General features: G+C 55.5%; 1 protein-coding gene across 1 annotated transcript in view; it reads right to left on the bottom strand.

Moving 5' to 3' along the window:
- CHSY1 (chondroitin sulfate synthase 1) overlaps positions 1 to 21,122 on the bottom strand; it is a 46,438-nt gene extending 25,316 nt beyond the window's left edge. Inside the window, exons 1-2 of the mRNA XM_045825097.1 lie at positions 20,774 to 21,122; positions 5,962 to 6,457 (exon numbers count right to left, since the gene is read on the bottom strand). Coding sequence (XP_045681053.1) covers positions 5,962 to 6,457; positions 20,774 to 21,096 — 819 coding nt within the window. The 5' untranslated portion in view covers positions 21,097 to 21,122. The remainder of the gene's footprint in view (positions 1 to 5,961; positions 6,458 to 20,773) is intronic.
- Between the last annotated feature and the right edge of the window lie 1,234 nt (positions 21,123 to 22,356).

Here is a 22,356-nt window from a genome sequence, read left to right as displayed (position 1 = left end):
TGCAGCCCTCTCGAACAAAGACCTTTCTGTCTTAGATTTCCTAGAAGTCAATAAGCTAAAGCTCACATCCTGCACAATACCCACTTAGGCTCACAGAAGGGCTAGTCTTCTGGGGCTGCAGCCCAGTTCCCCAGGGCACGGGGCAGTCACCACGAGACGGTGGAGGACGCAGCAGCTTCTCTTCTGTGTCCCATCAGAGCCTTGCCGGGTTCCCACTACTTTTTATCTTGAAATAATTTCGGATTCACAGCAGAGTTATGAAGACAGCAGAGAGAGGTCCCGTCTCGTCACCCGGCTCCCTCTGTCAACATTTCATGTAACCACCAAACTAAGAAATTAGCATTCACACAACATGGTTAACTGAACTATAGAGGCTTGATTCAGATTCCCCACTAATGTCCCTTTTGCCTTCCAGAGCCCAGGACCCCGCATGCATTTAGCTGTCCTGTCTCCTTGGTCTCCTGCAATCTGTGACAGGTCCTCAGCGTTCCCTGGCTTCTCATGACCTGGCACGTCAGAAGAAGGCTGGGCAGGTAATTTGCAGACGGTCCCTCACCTTGGCTTTGGTGTTTCCTCTGACCAGACAGGATGGATGGCTCTGAGGAAGGTCAAGGCAACAGTGACGAGCCTTCTAACCCCTTCACTGTTCCAGAGCATGTGACATAAATGACTTAGTGTTGCTGATGTGAAGGGGGGGCTGCCGGCTCTCCATACTATAAAGTTTTTATTTTTTCCATTTCCCACTCTATTCACTAAACATGAGTCACTAAATCCAGCCCATAGGTAAGGGGAGAGGAATTAGGCTCTGCCTCCAGGAGGGAAGCTTAGAAAAAAATGTGTGAAAGGCAAAGGCAGCATAGTCATTAATACTTTGCAATGACTGTTGCTTTTCCCAAATTGCAATCTGCCGATAAGCCAATCTCTAGTGATGGTTCATGGCAACTAACAAAAGTGGAGGCTGAAAAAAAAAAAAACCCAAAACAAAAAACAGCTCAGGCTTGAGGAAGATTTGTAACTAAACCACATAAACAAGACATTTGTACAATCCACTGCAGAGACAAAAATATGCTTAAGATATCACTTAGTTGTAGCTTTAAAGTGTTCGTCAGTTTAACCTCTGGCCAGGACTTATTTGTTTTTGTTGTCGCATCCAACAGAACTTCCACTGTCACTACCCAGGATTTACTGTTGTCCAGCTTTACTGTCTCGTGGTTTATCTGGCTCCTCGCTGACTGTAATCAGTGCAGCTTCGAGGCCGGAAGAGAGGAAACAAACGTCTAAGGCGTCAGCCCGTCAAACACTGGTGATAAGAGGACGCCGTGTGCCAAGCCCACTGCCCACGGGGTGCTGAGCGACTTACTGGAAAAAACCAAAGTCAGAGCTCCTTTCCCGTCTTCTCCGCTCCCCAGGACAAAGCTCTGCAAGTGCAGGGGTTACCTTGGATGCCGATGAACCAAAACATAAGCTCAGTCTCTGTTGAGAACATCACTGGGTCACAGGAAATGCTGTGAGAGTATACACGGCGTGGACGGGTCCTGAACACGAGCAAGACGGCACCGGAGAGGCCCACAGACAAGTGCAGAGCACCGGGCTCCCCCTGCCCAGAGCCTGGCTCTGGGCAGGGGCCTGGGAACCTGCCCTGTGACAAACCACCTCCGGTGGTTCTCTCCTGGCTGGTCTCCCTTGGAGAAAGACCAGCCTGGTGCAAGACCCCCGGGCAGTGCTGACAGGAGCAGGGCACGCACAAACAGAGCTAGACCCGGAGACATGGACGGGACACCTGCCCGGCGACCGCAGAACATACGTTCCTGCCGAGCACACACGCTAGCGCTCCCGTCAGAGGGGAAGACACACGGAACTGACAGCGCACACACGTGGGCACATGCACGCATTGCACAGTCCTAGCGGTAAGGAGGCCCCGCAGCGGCGGACTCACCAGAGGGACCCAGTGGCTGGAGATTCAGGGCGTAGCGGGGAGACCTGCCCCCACAGACCCTTGGCCTTTTGAATTTTGAGCCACACGACAGCATCGGCTATTCAAAAAGACTGCGTGTTTCTTAAAGCTGCCAAGTCTATCTGGACCTATTTCCTCAGCAGCCACGATCACTCCCCCCCCCCCGAGCCCCTTCATTCCGAGTGGAATGTGGAGTTGAAGACGACACAGATCCGGACGCTGGCCGCCCGGCTGCGTTCCTGCCACACCACCGGGCCCCGGACGTATTTACGGTCCGCGCACTTTCCCACAGATACGAACCACCTCAATAAAACGCTAAAAATAAAACGAAGAGGTTGCTTGGGTCTATTTTCTTCTCGTTCCCTCACATTAACAGAGTCCTATCGTGTTTCATGTATTTGCCCAAAAAGAAATGACTGTTTCAGATTCTTCAGTAATGTTTCTGAAAAACGATCCCTCCACCCTGAGTTACAAGGGCGACCCTGGGTGGCGAGGGGGCCCCTCCCCCACCCCACCCGCCGCGTCCTCCCTGGGCTTGTTGCGGCGGGGGGACACAGCCTCTCACGGGCCACTCTCTGCCCCCAGCCAGGAGGAGCTGTCAGTGAGCCTCAAAGCACCCCTAAAAACCGGCCTTACGGTTTGCTCTAGGGCATCCACAGGTTTTTTTGTCATGAAAATGAAGTCTCTGACGCCACTTAGAGAAAATGCCAAGGTCGTCAAAGACGGAGGAAGAGGCTGTGCCAGCGTGAGGCGGCTCAGGAGACGCCCACTGCAGTCCCGGCCGGATCGGCCTGCGAGCAGGGGAGGCTGCTCCGTGGGGCCCTGCTGGGGCGATGGGTAAAGCACCAGGTACACAGCGGGCTCAAGTACCCACGTTCCATGTTCCATGTGCTTATGCGGTGGTTACATAAAAGATTTCCCCGCTCTTAGTCAAAACACATTGACATTATGTCAAGTCAAGGGCCACCATGTAAGTTCCTCCTAAAAGGTGGGAGGAGGGTGGTCTTTGTCCCCCTCACCGGGGTGGGGTGGGGGGCGGGGGGAGATACGCAGGAAACCCAGCCAGTGACAGTGTAAATGGAAGGACACATTAGCGGGGTAATCTGGGCGTAGGGTGTGTGGGGTATTCTCGGTACCGCTCTTTTTATCCTTTCTGTAACGTTTCTGTTTGAAATGACAACTGTTTCCAAAGAAAGTTTTTAAAAGCCGTGTGTTCATCAATAACCACATGACACCATCAGAACCAGCTTGGCAACGAACGAGGATTTTGATGATGGCAGTGCCTCTCGTCACGAACCATCTTAATTTTATGGAAGTGTAATCCCAAGACATTATTGCAACTTGCAAAAAAAAAAATTGCACCTTCTAGCTAGGTTTATGAAAGAGCTAAATAAGCACCTTCCAAGACCCAAAGCTTAACATAATTGCCTTCAACATAAAACTCCACCTCGATAATTTCTCATAATGTGCATCTTAATGGAGGAAGTAGATTTCGGGAAGTTTTAAATAAAAGTTCCTCATTCATGTGCGAGATTAGTCCTGCCTTGCCTGGTGAACATAATGAAAAATCCTAATAATGACTGAAGTTAGAAGTGCTTAAAAAAATCCCTGCTAAGAAAGAAGTCAAAGGTCTCGTAGAATGGAAAATGTCCCAGCAGACAGAATTCTTCAAGATGATAATGATGACGAACTACGTGTGAAAAGTCAAACTTTTCAGAGAAAAACGGGAAAATTCCTGTGACCCAAGAAAGGGAAAGATTTCTTTCTTTTTTTTTTTAAGATTTATTTATTTTTAGAGAGGGAAGGGAGGGAGAGAGAGAGAGAGAGAAACATCAATGTGTGGTTGCTGGGGGCCATGGCCTGCAACCCAGGCATGTGCCCTGGCTGGGAATTGAACCTGTGACACTTCAGCTCGCAGCCTGCGCTCAATCCCCTGAGCTACGCCAGCCAGGGCTGGGAAAGATTTCTTAACGAGACACAAGAAGCACAAACTCTCCTGGAAAAGAACGATGAGTTGGACAACACGTCAGTTTGCCGTCTGCGCGTGATAAAAACCCCACAACCGCCGTGAGAAGACAAGCCCGGTTCCCGGGAGAAGATGCAGAGGCCACCGGGTACCACCCCATGGAGAGCCAGCCCAGCACCCGGAGAAGCCCCGCTGCCTCCAGGCCCTGGAAGACCCGGACAGAGGCAGGGACACCATGGGAGCCAACTGCCCACACTCGTGGGACCCCCTCGGTGGGGATGGGGCGCTGACCAGGCAGGGCAGGGGGCTTCCGGCCCCACCAGGGCCCTTCAGGCAAAAAGGCCCTTTCCCCGATGCAGCAGCAGTCGGAGAGGCGGCTCCAAGTCTGAGAGACAGGATGATGGAATGTTTGGGCGGTGACCTCACAGGGAGAAGGAGACAGCCTGGAAACCGTCTCTCGAGCCCTGCGGCCCCGGGACACCTTTACAACTGTGCCGGCGTTCGCACGGGGTCACAGTTCTCGATGAACTCGAGGTCCTGGCCCTCCTGGTGCCTGTCCCGCCCAGTGTAAGATATAGCAGCGAGGCAATCCCAAGGCACATGGCTTCTCACGTCCTCTGTCAAAGGCAGGCCAGTCCTCCCCAAGTCCAGCAGGAAGGCCAGCTTTCTCAGAGACCAGGGGCAGCAGCAGGCGTTCCAAAGTATACAAGGCGTTACGTACTTTAGCCGTAATGAAACGTGTTAAGGTTATGCCAACTTCATTAAGGATGGGGAGGTGCCCAAGGGCTGCCAGCTGCACTCTGCTGAAAAGTGCACATGGTGCCCCGACAGCCTGCCCTGCTGCGAATGTCTGTGACGGCAGAGACCGCCCTCCCCCCGCCCGGGGCCAGGTCCAGTGAGCCCTCTATCAACCATGCGGCGGGAGGGGGCGGGCGCACAGAGATTAGAGGGTGCACTCCACTCACATTTGCGATTTAAAATGTGTCTTTTATAATTAGAAACTACACGAAGACTACTTCCTGTGCACTTGAAAATGTCCACTTCCCTAAAAGTTCAGAAGAAAGAAACAGAGCGATGCGGAGACATCTCAAAGCAAGTCTGGGGGGAAGACAAGAACGGGCAAGAACACAGTCTCTCCACGCGAAGTGCTTTGGAAAAATTAAGGCCGAAGAAGAAAAGCTAACAACTTGTATCAGAAAGTGTGTTGCTTTTTCTTGGACAAAACGCCCAGCAATTCCCTCTGTCCCTGACAACTATCAGTTTACCCCTCCAAACACAGCACAACCTAAGCCGTTTTTCCACGCTGACTAATGTCAGATCCTGGGACCACAGGCAAGGAGCTGTGTGTCTTCGCCAACAAAAACAGAGAAGGCAAAGCGAACTCAGATTCCCTAGCACGACTAAAGAAAAAAAAGCATCTGCAAGGACATTTGCTTCAAACGCCGCGTCTCTGTGTCAAGGTGACTCCGTCTTCGCCTGCCACCCAGTCCGACAGGAGCAACGAACTATACGCCACAGGCCTCCAGATTACCACCACTGTCCGAATGGCCAACGTTTACAATAAAACATGGAGACCCATGCTCTTGGCTTTCCACATCATTACTCATTTCATGAACTTGAACCTCGGAGGCTTCTAAGCTGTGTGGGTCAACACGACCAGAGAACAGCTGGTCTTTGGGGGGACAGAGCCAGGGCAGGCACCCCCCCCCAACACACAGCTGCAATTCCATCTGCGGACTCAGCAGAAGTGACCGGACGGATCTTCCGGATCGTCGGGAAAACAGCCCAGCTGTGCAGCAAAACAGCTTTTCCTTGGGGCCCCCAAATGCCACCCGTTTCTAAACTAGGGAATTGGGACAAATGTACAGAAGGGTATGCTCTAAAAACCAAGAGAAATGGTTAACCGGAGGGAATTCCAGTTCCTAAAAAAAAAAACACGAAGGTCAAGAGGTGAAGGAACGCCCGAGGACAGGATCGCCCGTGTCCCGTGAGCCAGGCTCGGAGCCAGGGCAACCCCGACGGACCGGTGTCGCGCTCTTACCTCGTAGGACCAGACGCACTGCACCCCCGCGAACCTGCGGACGCACCTGCCCACCTCGACGTCCTCGTGGGTGGTGTACATCTCCCGCAGGCACTCGCCGATGTGCGGGACCATCCTGCGGAGCACCTCGCGGCTCATGATCACGCCGGGCCCGCCCATGCAGAAGTTCTCCCCGGGCTCCAGGGCCAGCTTGCCCATCTCCTCCGTGGTGCCCAGGCCCGTCTGCCCCAGAAACAGGGGCTCGCTGCTGTTCAGGCTCCTCAGGAAATTCTCCAGCCGGTCCCCCTTGATGTACACGTCGTCGTCCGCCCTCATGAACCATTCGTACTTGTCCAGATAGTGGTCGTGCATGTACTTGAGCATCATGAAGGACTTCTTCTGCGGCGGGTAGGAGTCGTCCACGCCCCGCAGCGGCACCACCGGGATGGGGATGGACGTGTCGGAGCCCTCGCTGGAGAAGAACTCCACTTTCCCGGGGATGGTCTTGGACCACGTTCTGGAACGGAAACAGACAGCAGTGAGAGGGCCGTGCGGGCCGAGCCCCTCGCTTCCAGGAACTCGCGGCTCTGCTCCTGGTGACTCGCCGAGCACTGCAAAGGCACCTGATAAGGAGCTGCTGGCGCGGCTCGCTTCCCCTGGACGGAAGCCCCCGCGCCACGGGATATCCCACAGCCCGCGCTGGCTTTGAAAAGAACCCCAGCCCAGAAGAACAGCGAGGTGCTCCAGCGGTGCCAGGGGAAGCCAAGTTTCGGCTGCGGCTGAAAACCAAGTCGCCAGGCCGCCGAGGTCTAAATATTCACAGCCACGGCTCGCTCCCCAGCCACACACTCCCCCACTCTAGACAACAATAAAACAAACCATTCATTCCACACACTTTCTTTGAACGCTCGCCCCGCACCAAGTGTGCTGGGCCAGAGAGAGGCCGTGGGACCCACGAGCCAACGGGAGGACAGACAGACACTCACTGAACAGCACATCCATCGTGGATGGATGTATGCACTGCTGTCCTCGGAGACCTGGCTCTGAAGGAAAGGCTCGCGGTGCCCAGAGGCATGAAAACCAAGAGCCTAGACTGGACCCACAGACCCAGAGGGCGGGGCAAACTGCAAGGCCTGCCAGAGGCCCCGCCCCCGAGACAGGGGTCTTCCCGCTTTAAAGCAGAAGGGAGAGGAAGGACTAGGTGTCTGCACCTCCAGGGCGGGGGCTGCAGGCAGGAGGAGACCCAGGGGCAGGAGGAGAGTTCCCCCGGGGAGCTGCCTGCCCCACAGACGGAGTAAACACTGCCAATGGGTTAGAAGGCGACAGTCCTGCTGAGGCACCATGGACAGAAGGCCGCCGGGTCCCGTTTCTCCTTCCCCTTCCTTCACGCTGCGCACGAAGAGCTGAAATGGTCCAGCTACAGACACGCATTTACAGAGACGACTTCTAGGAAAAGCATCTCATGCAGGATGAGTCAATCAGTAAATTTAGCCTCAGCGCGATCAGAAAAGCACAGCTCCCAGACAATGCCCTGACGACTGGATTTATGACGGTGACGAGTGACGTGCAGGGTCAAGGCCACACGCGTCTCTCGGGGGAGGTCTGAGAAGAGGATGTCTGAAAACATGCACCCCATCCCTGGGGAATGAATACGCAATGGGGGGTGGGGAGGATCAGGGGAGAGGTGACTTCCACTTTTTATTCTGTCTGTGTCTATAGTGAGTACGACTGTCACAAGCTCACAACTTCCTGGAAGAACAATGAATTGTGATAAAACAGAAAACTTGAAGGTCACCACTTTAACTGTTTTCTTAAGTGTCAAGTTCAGTGGCATTCAGAACATTCCTGTTATTGTGCAACCGTCGCCGTCATCCATTCTCCAGAAGTTCCTTCATCTTGCAAAACTGAATCTCTAAAGCATACATACGACTTTTGTAACTTTTAAAACAATCTACAATGAAGGAAGCTATCACTGGCTTTTAATTCTCCTCCTAACCCCAATACAAAGAATATAAAATGACTTCATACTTGTTGCATTCAAGCAGAGGGGGAAAATCCACTGGCCTGAACTTTCTGTCAAGCACGTGTCTCAAAGTGTCCAAGAATTGACTATATATCTATATCTATATCTATATCTATATCTATATATATATCTTATTTTCCGTCAAATCTAGGGTGCCCGTGGTAAGATGCACCACCGTTTTATGTACCAGTAGCAACTGCCAGTCACAACCACACAATGCCAGCATCTGAGACAGGCACCCAGAGCTCACAGATGTTAAAGTGTGGAAAAAAAAAAAAAGCGTGTCTCAGAACGGATGTGATACAGTAGGTGTGATGTTTCCCCTTGACGCCGATGGGTTTTAACTGTGGCCGTACGTCACCTGTGGGGCATTGTAACAGAGAACCCGGCCCACACAGAGCCCCGTGGGACGGCAGACGATGGTGCAGCGGCAGGCTCTGCATTTTCACAGAGACTTTGCCCCTGGAAATAAAGGGAGTGAGATCACCCCAGAAGGACGGGTAACTGATGGAAAGAGAAGCCAAGCCGTCCCATCCAGAGAGAAGCCCATTCAACAGTGAGAATGAGTCCTTCCTCAGAGTGGCCGGAGGTGCCCTCTGAACACGGTTCACTAGTCCCTGAACCCAGACGCCCTTACCAACTTATGCAAATCCAGAGGTTTGAACCTTTGTGTTCACTAAAGAACACAGGGGACATGGCCCAGGCCGTCCAGAGCATGCACATCAGAAAAGCCACCAAGTGCTGAAGGATGTCACTTGACGGAAGCAATGCGTGCCCTCCCGTCGTTGAGGTGGTGGGGCTGGCGGCTGTGCCTGGGCCAGACCGCAGGGCTGGATGCAGGGGCAATGGCCCAAAAACAATGCTGAATTTTTGCTGCGTGTGCTTACAAACGCAGAGAATAACGCTGAACTTAAGGGTCTTAGATTCTCCGGTCCTGGAGCCCATCCCGGTGAGCAAAGCTCCCGAGAGGTGGTGCAGAACCCACGGAGCTTGCGGGTGGACTGACCCACACACGGGAGCTCTCCCAGCCCGCCTGAGGGGACCCTACTGAGAAAGGGCAGCTTGTTCCTAGCCCAGAAGAAACAGACACCCCAGACGGAACCCAGGAAACAAAAACGGACGGCCCGGGAGTGAGTTCAGCATAAAATACACACTGATAAAAGTAAAAGCAGGAAAAAAAAAACGAGAACGAACCACAACCTACCCAGAAAGGACGAGAAACTAGACACAGTCTTGTGATGTGGTCGCATGGGGAGGAAAAGGCAACTTCCCCGCCTGAGGAAGGCAGCGGTGACAAGAAGTGCTGAGGAGACAGCCGTCCCAGTCGAGGAGCCCCTGACCCTCTGCCCTTCGTGTACAAACGATTTCCGTGGGGCAGCCACAACGCTTTGCAAACGTAAGCAATTTCAGAGCTCGGCATGTCGGAGAGGTCAGCAGACACCGCCCCCCCCCCGCCCCACACGGGATCCGTGACCTAAAGACGGTGCGTGTGCATCTGTGCGCATACTCGGGCAGATGGCTTCCGTCTCTCCCTCCGAGACATTTCCAGGTGAGCATCTCGTCCCTTCCCATGAGCCACACGAACCTTTCCTGCCTTTCCCCCGTGAAGAAGTAAATCCGCTTAATCACACCGCAAGCAGAAAACAGGTAAGGTTCACAGGTGCGCTGGAGTTGAAATACACTACCATTTGTGGGACTCGTGAAATACGGTGTCATGATAAACCTGCATTACCTTACAATGGATTTTAAAAGGGCAGTCAACAAAGTCAACTTAACTTCAGGGTCCACCTGACTGCTTCTGAACTAACACGTGTGACTTATGAGACAGACCAAGTTCAAAGTGGCACTGAAGCAGCCAACCCCCAAAGGCATTAACGCACCACAGCACCGTGGTGTCATCCGGGGTTGGGGCAGGTGAGAAAACGCCGGCCTTGGAAGGGACGGCCCACCTCAGAGCCGATCACCCCGGTGCAGCAGTGCAGAGCACGAGTGTGGAATCGGGCGGCTGGTTTCACTTTGGGAAACGTACTCCGTGCCTCCCTTTTCTCCTCTGTACCCTGGGGACAGTCACAGTCCCTGCCTCACGGGGCTGCGAGGGGTACACGCTGAGGAGTCACTGGGGCGTGCAGTGAGCGTCACAGAGGTGTGACTCGCCAGCAAACAAAATAACAGAGAGAAATAAAAAGTGAAGGAGACAGGACAGGGTGGGCCGACTGTGAACCGGCCGGCGTCCGGCGAAGGGGCGAGGAAAATGCCTCTTCTCACACTTCTGCCCCAACACCCGACCCCCCGGCTACATGTTAGAACCCTGTGTTACTGTCGACCTCAGCCAGTGTCAGGGCCAAAGCCGAACAGCAGGATTCTTCGCGTGAGAGCGAGGGTCAGAACTCACGTCCGTCTGGCCCTGCTCCCGCGTGCCCCACGGGACAGAACAGAGGCACGGGAGCACCCTGGGTGCTGGCACAGCTAAGGACGGACCTATGGCTTTAAATGACATCACTGTCCACGCAGAGAAACCAATTAATTTCAGAAGCAGACGATCTGACCTCAAACCATCCTTAAAAACCTCCCTGCAGTTTTATGGTGAACTCCACCCAATTTTCTTTTCCTTTTTAGGGAACCCAGGGGGAAGAAAAAAAAAAACCTCTTGTTGCCCTTTTCTGTTCTTAAATGACTGGTGGTTTGAGGGAAATCTCTCAGGATGACGTCTTCAGGAATCCTCCCATCGGAAGAAATTAGGGTGTTTCCACGGAGGGTGCCCGCCGTTGAGGGGGTTCCAGAGAGTCAGGGCGCTCTGAACGTCAAGCGTGACTCACCTGCCCCGGCGGGGGGGGGGGGGGGGAGGGACACGCGTGTGAAAGAAATGAAGGGAACGTGCAGACCCTCCTGGGGCAGACACGGGCCAGCCCCTCGGTTTTCACAAGCAAACGCCACCCTTGTCATCCATGCACCAGTCGCCGGGGACAACGTGCCCTCCCGTCGCTGGAACCGAGGGACGCTGGCAAAGGCCCCTGCCAGAGAGCTCGGTTTCCGGCGGCCTGATAATCAGCCCCGGCCAGAGCACAGATAAGATGACGGAAACCTGAGCGTGCCAAGCAGCCTTCCGTGCTTGCGGCCAGGCTTCTAAACGCTCTCCCGATACGGGGCGCAATCGCAGCGTGGCACTGCGGCCGGCGGGCGGCAGCGTCGCCCAGGAAGGCCCTCGCCCAGCGAGCACCCGAGGACGGTCTCCACGCCTGCTCAGGGTCGTCGTCGGAAAAACACGCCACGTGCGTTTCTGACCACACGGACCTGCGGCCTGACTGTTGGGACACGCTCGTCACAAGCGGGTGAGTTTACAGGGCGGACGGCAGCGCTGGCCTGGGGTGTGGATGACGAAAGGGACGAAAGTTACACACAGAAAATGAAATAACGTATCGCGTGCAGCTCCGCCCCGAACTGTTCACGCTGGCTACTTTTGCATGAAGGACCGGGAAGCACTTCATTTTCTTCTTTGGGTTTTCTACAGTTTCTACATTTTCTGCAACAGGCGTTTTCAGAGTGGGGGGGGGGAAGAATTGTATCGGGGGAAGGGAAAGCTTTTAAGCTAAAAAGCATCCGAAGAAATACAAACAATTAAATAGGAGACTTTACTCGCATAATGAAAATACTGTTTACTCTATCCATGGACAAAAGCTAAAAGAAAAACGGAGTGAGACTGAGAGCTTTCTTCCCCAACTTCCTAAGCTTTCGGTTATACTGATTTTCACAGGTGAAAAGCAGAGATTCCCTGTGACATCCCCAAATCACCCTGACACGTGCTGCCTGATGGTCACATGGCACCTTGAAGAAGCTTCGTAGGATCACGGCACCTCAGAACGTGGGGTCCACGGAGGGAGGGAGACCACAGCTTTACCCTGTAGAACTGACGGACGACAGGCATCACTTGCAGACTATACTTATATTCTCCCTGGTACGGGAAACACTTAAGACAACTTAACATACATGCACATGTGATGGAAAAAAGAAGTGAGAAAATGAGGCTGAAGAAAATCTATAGTAGGAAAGGGGGAGCGAGGCGCCCAGGGGGCCCCTGCACCCGGGGGCGGGGCCAAGTCAGGGTTGGGGCCACGCCCACAGCCAGCGCTGAGCCAATCCCCGCACGAGTTGAACCTCGGCTCAGGGGCTGAGACCTGCTTGCCATCACGTCACCCCCACACCTGCTCGCGCGGCCAACTTCGGCTCCAGGTCTCCGGCAGGCGCTCGAGAGAAGCCCCCAGGCTGTGTCCCATTGCTCGGGATTCAGTGACTCTCTCCCAGGCTCTAGACCCCAAGTTCCCCCCGTCGGGGGGAGCGGGGGCCGATGGTAGAGAAGGCAGAGCAAGTGCAGCACGCGAGTCCTCGCACGAAGCACAGGGCCATGGAGAGGCTGTCTCAGCTCCTCCTCCCAAAACTGCACACCCAGGTCTGGGCTGCCAGTCAGAGCGACCATGAACTTGAACCGGAGCGGGCCCTTGGGAAAACCTGCCAAAGTCGGTACTCCGAGGCTACCCACGGATGACTGGAAGCCTCGCCTGGAGCCCAAGAAACGTGCTGGACGTTTCCACACCCCACTCAGGCACCACTGCCTGCAGCCAGGGTGCGGGGGCTCCCGACCGGCTCCTCCTCCTCCTCCTCCTCCTCCTCCGCGCCGGCTTCCCGGAACGGCTTCCCGGAACCGCAGTTTCCCCTTTTCAAATCTCTCCCTGCCTCCAGATGCAGGAGCTCAGGATGCGAGCCATCTCAAATTCGTTTTGAAAACAGGCAAAAAGGTGGGGAAATTGTTTCATAAAAGAAAAATCCAACTAGACTCTTCCCCGTTACCTTATTTTCTCCTTCCACAAAGCTGTCGGCGGGTGGATTTCAGCTTCCCACCTGGACGGCGGCCTGGGCACCAGCCCGGCAGGCAGTCCCCAGGTACCCTGAGCTAAGAGCGGCCTGCCCTGGGAGTCCGGGTTCACGGCAAACAATGGGGCTACTCATCAGCTGCGACCACAAATACACCCTCTCGGGAAGGCAAGAATTAAAATCTGGAGTCTGGGGACCGAAGGCAAATTCTGATCTCATGGTACATTCCCGACGCTTCGAGCGGCGGAGAGCGACCTTGGACAGTTTGAGTTTTGCTGCTGTGCTCACAGAAGTGTCAACAGGCCATTAATTCTTAAATCATGCGTGAGCAAAAGTCATTCCCAAATCTAATGCTAAGCAACAAACCCCCCAAAAGTCAGTGTGGCTGAATGCCAACAATAAAACGACCCGGAATCCACCCTGGCCAGCTGCTTCATGGGCCCGCCTTCCTTCCCCGAGGCAGTCCCCGGCCTCCGGCCTGCTTCTCGGGCCAGTCGCCGCCCTCCCCAGCAATTACCAGGTGCCCCGTGCTATGCTGGGGGGGATCGGACCCTCCACCGAATGACAATGTTTTGAGGTCTGTGAGGGACCCTCATGTCACAGAGCAGGACACTGAGGGTCTGGGCTCGGTAAGTCGGTAAGTCATTTGCCCACCGTCATAAAGGTAATACATGTCGAAGCCAGCACTCACATGGGGCCTGAGTCTAAAGCCTGCCCCCAGGCCCACCCTTTCTCCGTTTCCTTCCCCAGGCGATCAACTGCATCTCTCTCTCCCCCCCCCTCTGTCCTCCTCTGCTGATAAGGCTGAGGAAACACTCATGTGGACCAGGAGAGCTGCCTTACATCCACTTCAGCCACTGCCAGCTGCTCGGTGCCAGCCGCTCGGTGCCGGCCTGGCCGACAGCTGCCGGTCTCCGCCACCTCTCCAGAGCTGGGGCTGCACTTAGCTGCCGGCCGGCCGGGAGGCTGGACTGGAGCGTCAGCCCGCGCAGCCCTCGTTCTGCGTCTGGCTCCCTTTGCTACTGTGCACACTCCAGACCCCGCACCCCCGTGTCCTGGCGCCGGGCTGGAAACGGACAGGAGCAAGTTTCACACCCCGCCAGCCTCCGCACGTGGGGCTCCACTTGCAAAACGATCGTCTAAGAGGCGCTGTTGTCTGCACTTTGAATAATGCCCAGGTTTCGGGTCTGTAAGCCTGGAGACGTTCCCTCGGAGGGAGCCGGCTACTTTTGAACCACCCGCACACGCAGGTACTCACTCGGCTACGGAACAAACACGGCAGCGACCCGCGCTTCCAAAGTGGCGCCGAGTGAGAGCAAGAAGATGGACGGCGTCGTGACTTTTAAATCGTGACTCAACCTCTCCCCCGCCCTCTCCCACCCAGACGCAGAAGGCCCAGCGACAGGGACAAGAGGCTGGGGCGCAGGCGCGGGGCGCAGGCGCAGGCGCAGGGCGCTCACTGGGACGCACGGGAGGCGGGGCCTGCGTGCGAGACGCCGCCAGACTCTCCCCCGCCGCCCGACTCTGACTCTCCCCTGTACCAGCGAGGAGTGGTGACAGCGAGGAGTGGTGACGTTGCCGTCACTGCGGAAACCCTGATCACAGCAGCCACGTGCCCGTGCCCACCCTGCGTTTCCGGACGGGACGCGCTGTCACTTACTGACACACGAAGGGCCCCGGCCCCGGGCCCAGGGAGCCAGGGGCCATGCACGTGCCATCTGCGCCCAGCAGCTGCCTGCGATTGAACTGCGCTCCCGAGAGCGGCCATCTCCTCCCCGCCCCCCACCATTGCAGAAAAACTCCACGGGAAACAGAGGAAAGTGCCAAGGAGACTCTTACACTGTTTCCTTCTCCGTCCCACACGAAGTTTACTGTTTGACTTTAAACAAAGAGGGTCTCCTGCTGAGCCTACGATTTTGTAAAAATGATTTTTAAAAGATTTTATTTATATATTTTTAGAGAGGGAAGGGAGGGAGAAAGAGAGAGAGAGAGAAACATCAATATGCGCTTGTTCGGGGCCATGGCCTGCAACCCAGGCACGTACCCTGACTGGGAATCGAACCTGCAACACTTTGGTTTGCAGCCCTCGCTCAATCCACTGAGCTACGTCAGCCTGGGCTCTGAGCCTACAATTTTACCACTGACTTAAACATCCCCTGACCCCCTCTTCTGTTCAGTACTTTGGCCCCGCCGTGCTTTACGGCTGAGACGGCGATCAGGGCGAAATTGGTGAAATCAGTGAGGGTCCATGACTCTCACTGTAGGACACCGCAGGTCCTTAAATGTCTACTTCTCCGAGGACAGCTTTACATTCATTCCTTTGGGAAAATTCCCGGAGGGCGTGCCTGAGCTCAGATCCCGGCCCCAGGGAGCCGCACTTTCTCATCGCTCCGGCTTCCCTTCCTGCTGGTTCCGCATTTCTGGGAACCTGTTGTCTCGGCCTCAAAAACTCCTGGCTCAGCTTTCAAGATGACGCAAGAGAAAGTGCGGGTAGTGCTGTGGGTCAGACCTTTCTTGACCCCCTCTACCAAACGCCAGCGCAGGCCTTTCTCCTGCACCCCCAGAGTCACTAGCCCAGGCACCCCGTGCGCCCTTGGCACCCGATATTATCATTAGCTTCCTTCCCTGAATGATGAGCTTGCACAGACATAGGGTCAGCCACCTATCTTCAATAAACGGCGGCTTAGTGAACGGACGGGGAAAAGTAAGACCGCCAATGCGAAGAAAACGCAGTCACGTGTGATCTTCCATCGACGAACACGGGTATCTTTGGGCCGGCCCGACCGTGTCACGTAAAGCAAAACTCACTGTCGGGACCGCCTTCTCCGCCAGCCTTAATTCATCACGACATGAATGAAGTGGGTCGTGTACCCCAAGTTCGCCCACAGGCTGGCTGCTTGGATTACGGGAGGCTTTCGGCAGATTTTTGCCGAAACTGAATTCTCTCCGAGGCAGCAAGTACTGCTGCTCTACGGCGTTTTGGGACCGACCAGGTTCCCTGAGGCCGAGAAAGAAGCAAAGGAACTCTCAAGATGTGCTCGTGAGGGCTGGTAAGAGGCACGGGCTGCCTTCCCCGAAAGCATTAGGAAGAGGCCATTAAAGCGCTCTGGCATCTGGCGATAAGGCTCCACTATCTGAGGCTAGTGTTTCTCAAACTTTCTTCCCACAACTCCCTGCGGGCCGATGCCAATCTTCCGTGGTGCCCTTCCTCACTCCCGGGGCAAAGAAGGGGAACCGGCCCCCTCTTTCTTCTGAGAAAGCACAGAAAGGACAAAACAGTACACCATCTTCAGCCCAGGGCAGCTAAGAACCCAGACAAAATACAAGGTGTCGGGTTAGCGCTGCGCTCTGGGCATGAAAATGGACTAAACAGCTAAATATGTGTGCTTTTTTTAAAATCAAAGAATTAAAAGAAAAAAATCTAAATAGGATCCAAACTCTCGCGGCAAGAACAGGTACAGGGTAGCCAAGAAATGTCTGTGGCAGAAGGGTAACAAAGGGACACTTGTGTACCGGATGTGGAAACATTCTTCCACCTGCCACCGTTCCAACAGGCGACACTGGCCTGGGGGGCAGACGGGAGGGCCGGTGGGATGCACAGGAAGTCCACAGACTCAACCAGGAGTTCTGAGAGCGAGGGAGAGGGTGTCTGCCCTGGGAGGGAAGTGGGGGCTTCTTCCCCAGATGCTGTGGAGACAAGGCTGGGGAAAACGGGAGGGTCAGGTGTTTCTACCCTTTCTAGCATTAGGAAAAAACAAAACAAAATGTTACTTTGAAAAAAGTTTCTCCTGGGCATTAAGTTTCTGAGCTTAGAAAACAATACCACCACCACACACATACACAAAACAACAACCTCCCCAAAACCCCTCTAAAATCAGAAAGGAAAACACTGAACTACATGAAGATTTAACTTCTGTGTATCAAACAACATAATAAAAAAAGGAAAAGGAAAATATGGGGAAAACACGAACTGCAGCAGAATAAATTACTGGGGAGGAACCATGGCACCGTAGAGAGCGGTGCCGTCTGTACCTAGAGCACAAACACTCTGCAGATGCGTCGACACAAACCACTGTATTGATTTGTGGAACTCTCGCTGCCCAGCACCTTCGAGACATCTTCGTTGAGGATGGCTTCAGGGCTCCGCCACGCACCACTTCAGAAGCACATCTCCTCCCAACTTCCTTTTAAACGCAGTACGTGGATGGAGCTAAAGACACACCCACATGTGTGTCTGAAAGCTTTCTTGAAGCTCATCCTGTGCAAAACCATCTCTCTGTTGACTCACCCCCTTGCACTAAATCTGTTCACCCTCTCATCTTCTCCGTCTCAATAAATGACACACCCACCCACCCACCCACCCTGCTTTTAAGGTCAAGTCCTAGAAGTCACAGCTAATTCTTTGCTTCCTCCTCAGGAGCACTGCTCCCACTCCATCCGGCATATACCCACGAACCAACCACTGCTCTCTCCGCTGCTTCCACACTAGCCCCAGCCACCCTGACCTCCACCTGGATGGACCCCCTAACGCTTCTTTGCTTCCCTACAATCCACCCCCCACACACTAGGCACAAGGAACTTTTCAGAACCTGATGCAAGAGCCTCCCTTTCCTGCCTTGATACGCGGCGGGCTTTCTAATTCACTCAGAATAAGATTCCACTTGCCCTGGCTGGTGTGGCCCAGTGGACTGAGTGCCGGCCTGAGAACCAAAGGGTCACCAGTTCGATTCCCACTCACGGCACATGCCTGGGTTGCGGGCCAGGTCCCCAGCAGGGGGCGCGTGAGAGGCAACCACACTGATATTTCTCTCCCTCCCTTCCCCTTTCTCTAATAGTAAATAAAATCTTTCAAAAAAAAAAAAAGACTCCATGAGACGGAACACCACCAGGCCTCCGTCCTCCTCCTCCCTGCCTTCTAATTTACCAGTGCCTCCCACTGACTCGCATGTCAGTGACATTCACGGTCAGTTCCTCCTCATCAGGTCTCAGCCCCACCCCATTCTCTGAGGTCTTCCCCAACCACCGAAAAGAGGGCACCACCCGGCCCTGCCCTCACCCTGTTCTATTTTCTCCACAGTGCCCATCACTGACCAGCAGCAACCCTCTTTTTAGCGTCTGTGCCTCCTGCCCGAATAGCAGCTTCTGCGTGACGACAAGCACCCCCCTGCTCAACGTCCCCAACACTCAAGAGTCTGGATTCGGGGGAGCCCCGCACGTCCCGTCCCCACTGAGCATGGGCACAAATGCTACAGGTGCATATCGGAACATGCTGGCCAATCAGGATCACGCCTCTGGCTTGAACAGCCACCTGCTTGGGGCCTGTGAAAGAAGTCAGCCCTGGGTGGGCTCTGAACTGCTACACTTTGAGTTCTGTCTTTGCCTGTTTTTTTAAAAGTCACTTTCTCACTTGTTCTCTGTGGTCGCTGCATTGCTACCTCTCGGGGGGCCCCTCTCCCTACCTCAAGCATATGGTGGGTCTGAAAAGTAAAAGTCCCTAGTGAGGGGGCTGTCCCGTCATCAAATACAGCAGCCTCGGTGCAGACGGGCTTATCTCCTCGAATGTTTCAAAGGTTATTTTAAGTTCCTCCGCGAGTGATCTCAGTCACTGGTCCCTAGGCCTCCCTGCTGACATTTGCAATACCCCAGCGTGAAAGCACACGGCTGTGCCGGTATCCAGCTGGAGGTGTACCTTGTGCTAGAAGATTCAAGCTGCCTTTTATACCGGACTGGGCATGCGATGCCCAATTGAAGGGCTGAGCGTGGACTTCTGGCCCTGGCTGCAAAGCACAGCAAAGTCATAATCATAAGTTACACCCTATAACCTCCATCCCAACTCAGGCCTGCCTTAAAAGTTCCTTAGGGCTAAAATCATCCTGTGCCATCTCCTTGCAGCCAGTCTAAACACAGGGTGGACAGCTGAGAAGCAGAGGACCTTACCAGGCGGGGTAGGTAACTGTGACTTCTTAAAATCTGAGAGATTAAAAAAAAAAAAAAGTATGTGGGAGAGCTCCTGGGATGACTATATAGGATACACTGTTTCCCCCCTAAGGGTTTTCCTGTTTCAAAAGTACACTTAAAAAATAAAAAGAAAAGCAGAGTTGCCACAAAGAAGTAAGATAGGATACAATGTTTCCCATAAGGGCTTCCCTTTATCAGAAAGGCAGCTGTCACAAAGGAAGAGGAAACAAAGTGTAAATTGCCTTTTCACTTTCTCCCAACTGCCCCAAAGGCAACAAACAATGGGATAAAATATACATCTCAAAGAGATGAGGTTGGAGACTTGGCCAGAGGCCAAGAGAGGTCAAGCATGGGCTTTGGGACAAGATCATCCCCAATGTAAAACACTAGGTTCCGTCTGCACTGCACTTTCTGGGTATTGCTGGTACAACAGAACCCTGCTGGTTGCTGTACACTGATTTTGTATCCACGAAAATGTATTTGTGTGGCTGGGGAGGGGGGCAAGGAGTGACACCATCTACTATCAGGACAAACTGCTTTGATCATTGTTCTCAATGTTGTACATTCACAGGGTCTGTCGCCAAAGTGCAGTCGTGTGGGCTTCCTTTTAAAACCACGCTGCAAAGAATTTAGGTTAGCTCATCCTCAATCTCTGGTGTGGATCTTTCTCTTGTGAAAAAACAAAACACAATTTGCATAAATTCTGGGTAATTCACAGTAGATGTGGTGTGTGTGTGCGCGGGTGGGTGGGGGGGCCTGACCTGGCAGGTTGTCAAACGTCGAATTTAGTCTAAATTGACACTGCTGGCATTCTAAGCTTTCCAGTCTCTCAGGACCCTTCGGGGCAGAACCTGAGCTCTGAATTCAGACAAGATCCTACTGGAAACTCACAGGGCTCGAGGCCCTGAAAGGGCAGACATTGCTCTGGCTCTTTTATCCTTTTTCAATCCTCTACAGGGATCCATGGATGCTTTCCCCCTCACAACCTCTCATGCCTGGACATTCACAGCAGGGCTAGACTGAAAAAGCTGAAGTCACAAAGGCATTGGTTGGAAGTGAAGAGCGACCAGCCAGCAGCTTGGCCCTGCTCAGCACTCAGTGCTGGAAAAGTTCGTTCCCAGATGACCTCCCAGCACCAGACTGTTCCTCGGCATTTTAGTCCTTCGCACACGGGAGGTTTCCTTGAAATCCCTTCAAGAACTCATACCCCTCTCCTATCTCAAACACAGGCCGACACAGAGCTGCCGTTCCCAAATCAGCTGCCTCCGGAAGGCGACTTTGGCTAATCCCTTTGCTAATCCTGAACATGATTCCAGCCACTTTCATGACTCATCTGGCCAACTAGGGCCCAGACGCTGGATAACATCACCACGAGGGGCGAGTGAACACCAGATCCACCACCGGGCGGGGGACTGCTTTTCCCAAAGGCTCTCCTTCCATTTACCGAACAGACTGGTGGGCTCCGTGCGCGCCGAGCACCCCCTTCCATTAACAGGAGTGCCGCCAACAGTGAAATCCACACGCAGGCCATTGGAAGGGGTCTCGCCAGGTTAATTCACACGGGGCTCTAGTTCTGCAAGGGCACACGGGCGGATTTCGGAGAATCGAATGACCACCACCTCTGTCACAGGTAAGAGTTTTTCTAACACCCTCAAGAGGTAGACGCGCCCAGTCAGGCCCGTCTAACAAAGGAGACGGTTTGGCTCTGAAAAGCTGAAGTGCCTTTCACAGAGTCAGGGTGAAGATCACACCCAGAGGGGACACCCTGGTCCATCTGACCCCAAAGCCCATGCTCTTGGGCGAGGTGCTCAACATCCTGCCTTTGACCTCTGCTGGCAAAGCTTGGCATCGCCCGAGAGGTGGGCATCCCGGCAGCCTGGGTTCTGGGAGTCAGGCAAGGGCACGAGCTCAGCCTCAGGAGGATCTGCAGGGCCGCCCGCCAGAATGCTGAATGCAGGAGGGGGTGCCCGCGGACTGGGGGCTCACCTGTAGACGGCCACGGCCCGGGTCTGCAGGTATTTCTGGGCGGTCATCACTCCCACGAAGAGAAAGTTCTTGTCGCGCGGGCCGCCATCCGGGGCTGTGCCGTGCGGCCAGAGCTGCGCCCCGCGCGCATCGCCCCGCGCCCCGCCGGCCTGGGAAGCCGCCGCCGCCTGCCCGGGCCGGCAGCCCTCGGGGCTGGCTCGGCGCCGCGGACCCGCTCGTTTCAGCTCGGAGGCGCGGGGCAGGACGAGCCGCGACGCCAGCACGAAGCCCAGCACGAGCCCAAGCAGCACGCTGAGCCAGGCGCGCCGGCCGCGCGCGGCCATATCCGCGCCGCTCCGCCCGCCGGGCCGCCGCCGCTGCCGCAGGCTCCGCGCGCCCTCAGCTTGCTGCCCCCGCCCGCGGAGGCCAGCCAGCCCTAGCGCCGCGAGGCTCGGCCCCGGCAGCGCCGCGGCCGCCGCGGGCCCGCCGCGCCCATCGCGGCTCCCGAGCCGCCCGGAGGCCCCGCGCCGGCGCTTTGTTCCGCACGCCCCCCGCCGCGGCCTGCGCCTTTAAGAGGGGACCATGTCCGGCGCGCGCCGGCCGCGGCTCCGGCGCAAGGCGGCAGCGGCGGAGGCGGCTCCTCCCGCTCGCGCGCGGGGGCGCGGGGCCAGAGCAACGGTGACTGCAGTGGCAGCCGAGTCCGCGCCGCTGTCCCGCCCCGTCCGCGTCCCCCGGCCGGCTCGGCTGCGATCGCGTGGCGCCCGTCCCCGTGCTCTTCGTGCCCGGCGCCGCCGCTGCAGCTGCACATCCTCCGGCTTAGCTCGCCATTGCAACAGGAGCCCCTCACGTCACGCACGGCGCGTTTAAGAAGCGGCCGGGCGGCGAGGCGTCGTGGCCCCTCTCGGGATCCGTCCGCGCCCTCTGATTGGTGCAAAAGTGAATGGGGGGCGGTTCACGTGGCCAAAGTTTGACCAAAAAAAAACACCCCTCCCGGCGCGCGCGGCGCCCCACCCGCGCGGTCGGCAGCGGTCTCGCTGGGCGGAGGGGGCGTGCGGCCGGGCTGGGCGCCGGCGGGGACGCAGCAGCGGGGCGCCCGGCAGCCTGTTCCCCGCCCCGCGGCCACGCCCCCGCTCAGCGGCCACGCCCCCGTCAGCGCGCCCAGCAGAAGCTCTGCAGGCGGCCCAGCTCCTGCCGGCTGCGCGGCCAACGCGGCTCCGAGGAGGGAGTTTTGAAGAAGGGGCATCCTGGTTCCCGGACTCGCCGGGAACGGCGGGCTCGAGCTGCAGAGACTGACCTCAGATAAACCTGCCGTCCCGGCCCCGCGCCGTCGGGCGCACACTGCGCCTTTGTCCGCGCCGTCGTCTTGCGGGCGGGGCGGGCACGTAAGGCACCAGCAGCCCCGGAGCCGTTGGAGGCGGGCACGCCTGGGGGGTGAACCGTGAATTCCGCTACCTTGTTCCCTGTCCCTGGTTTCTCAGCTTAAAAAAGGCGAACGTGTTTGATGTCCAAGCTGCAAACAGTACTCGCTTTTCAAGGACGTGGAAGAGACGGCAGGGGCTGTGCATCCTCGGGTGTGAGGTCCCACTTTTATTTGCGTTCTGTGT

Source organism: Phyllostomus hastatus, unplaced genomic scaffold (genome assembly GCF_019186645.2).
Source record: "Phyllostomus hastatus isolate PE091 unplaced genomic scaffold, TTU_PhHast_1.1 phas_scaffold_555, whole genome shotgun sequence".
Classification (NCBI taxonomy): domain Eukaryota; kingdom Metazoa; phylum Chordata; class Mammalia; order Chiroptera; family Phyllostomidae; genus Phyllostomus; species Phyllostomus hastatus.
Note: the sequence above shows the minus strand (reverse complement) of the source record. Positions and strands in the feature narration are given on the sequence as shown.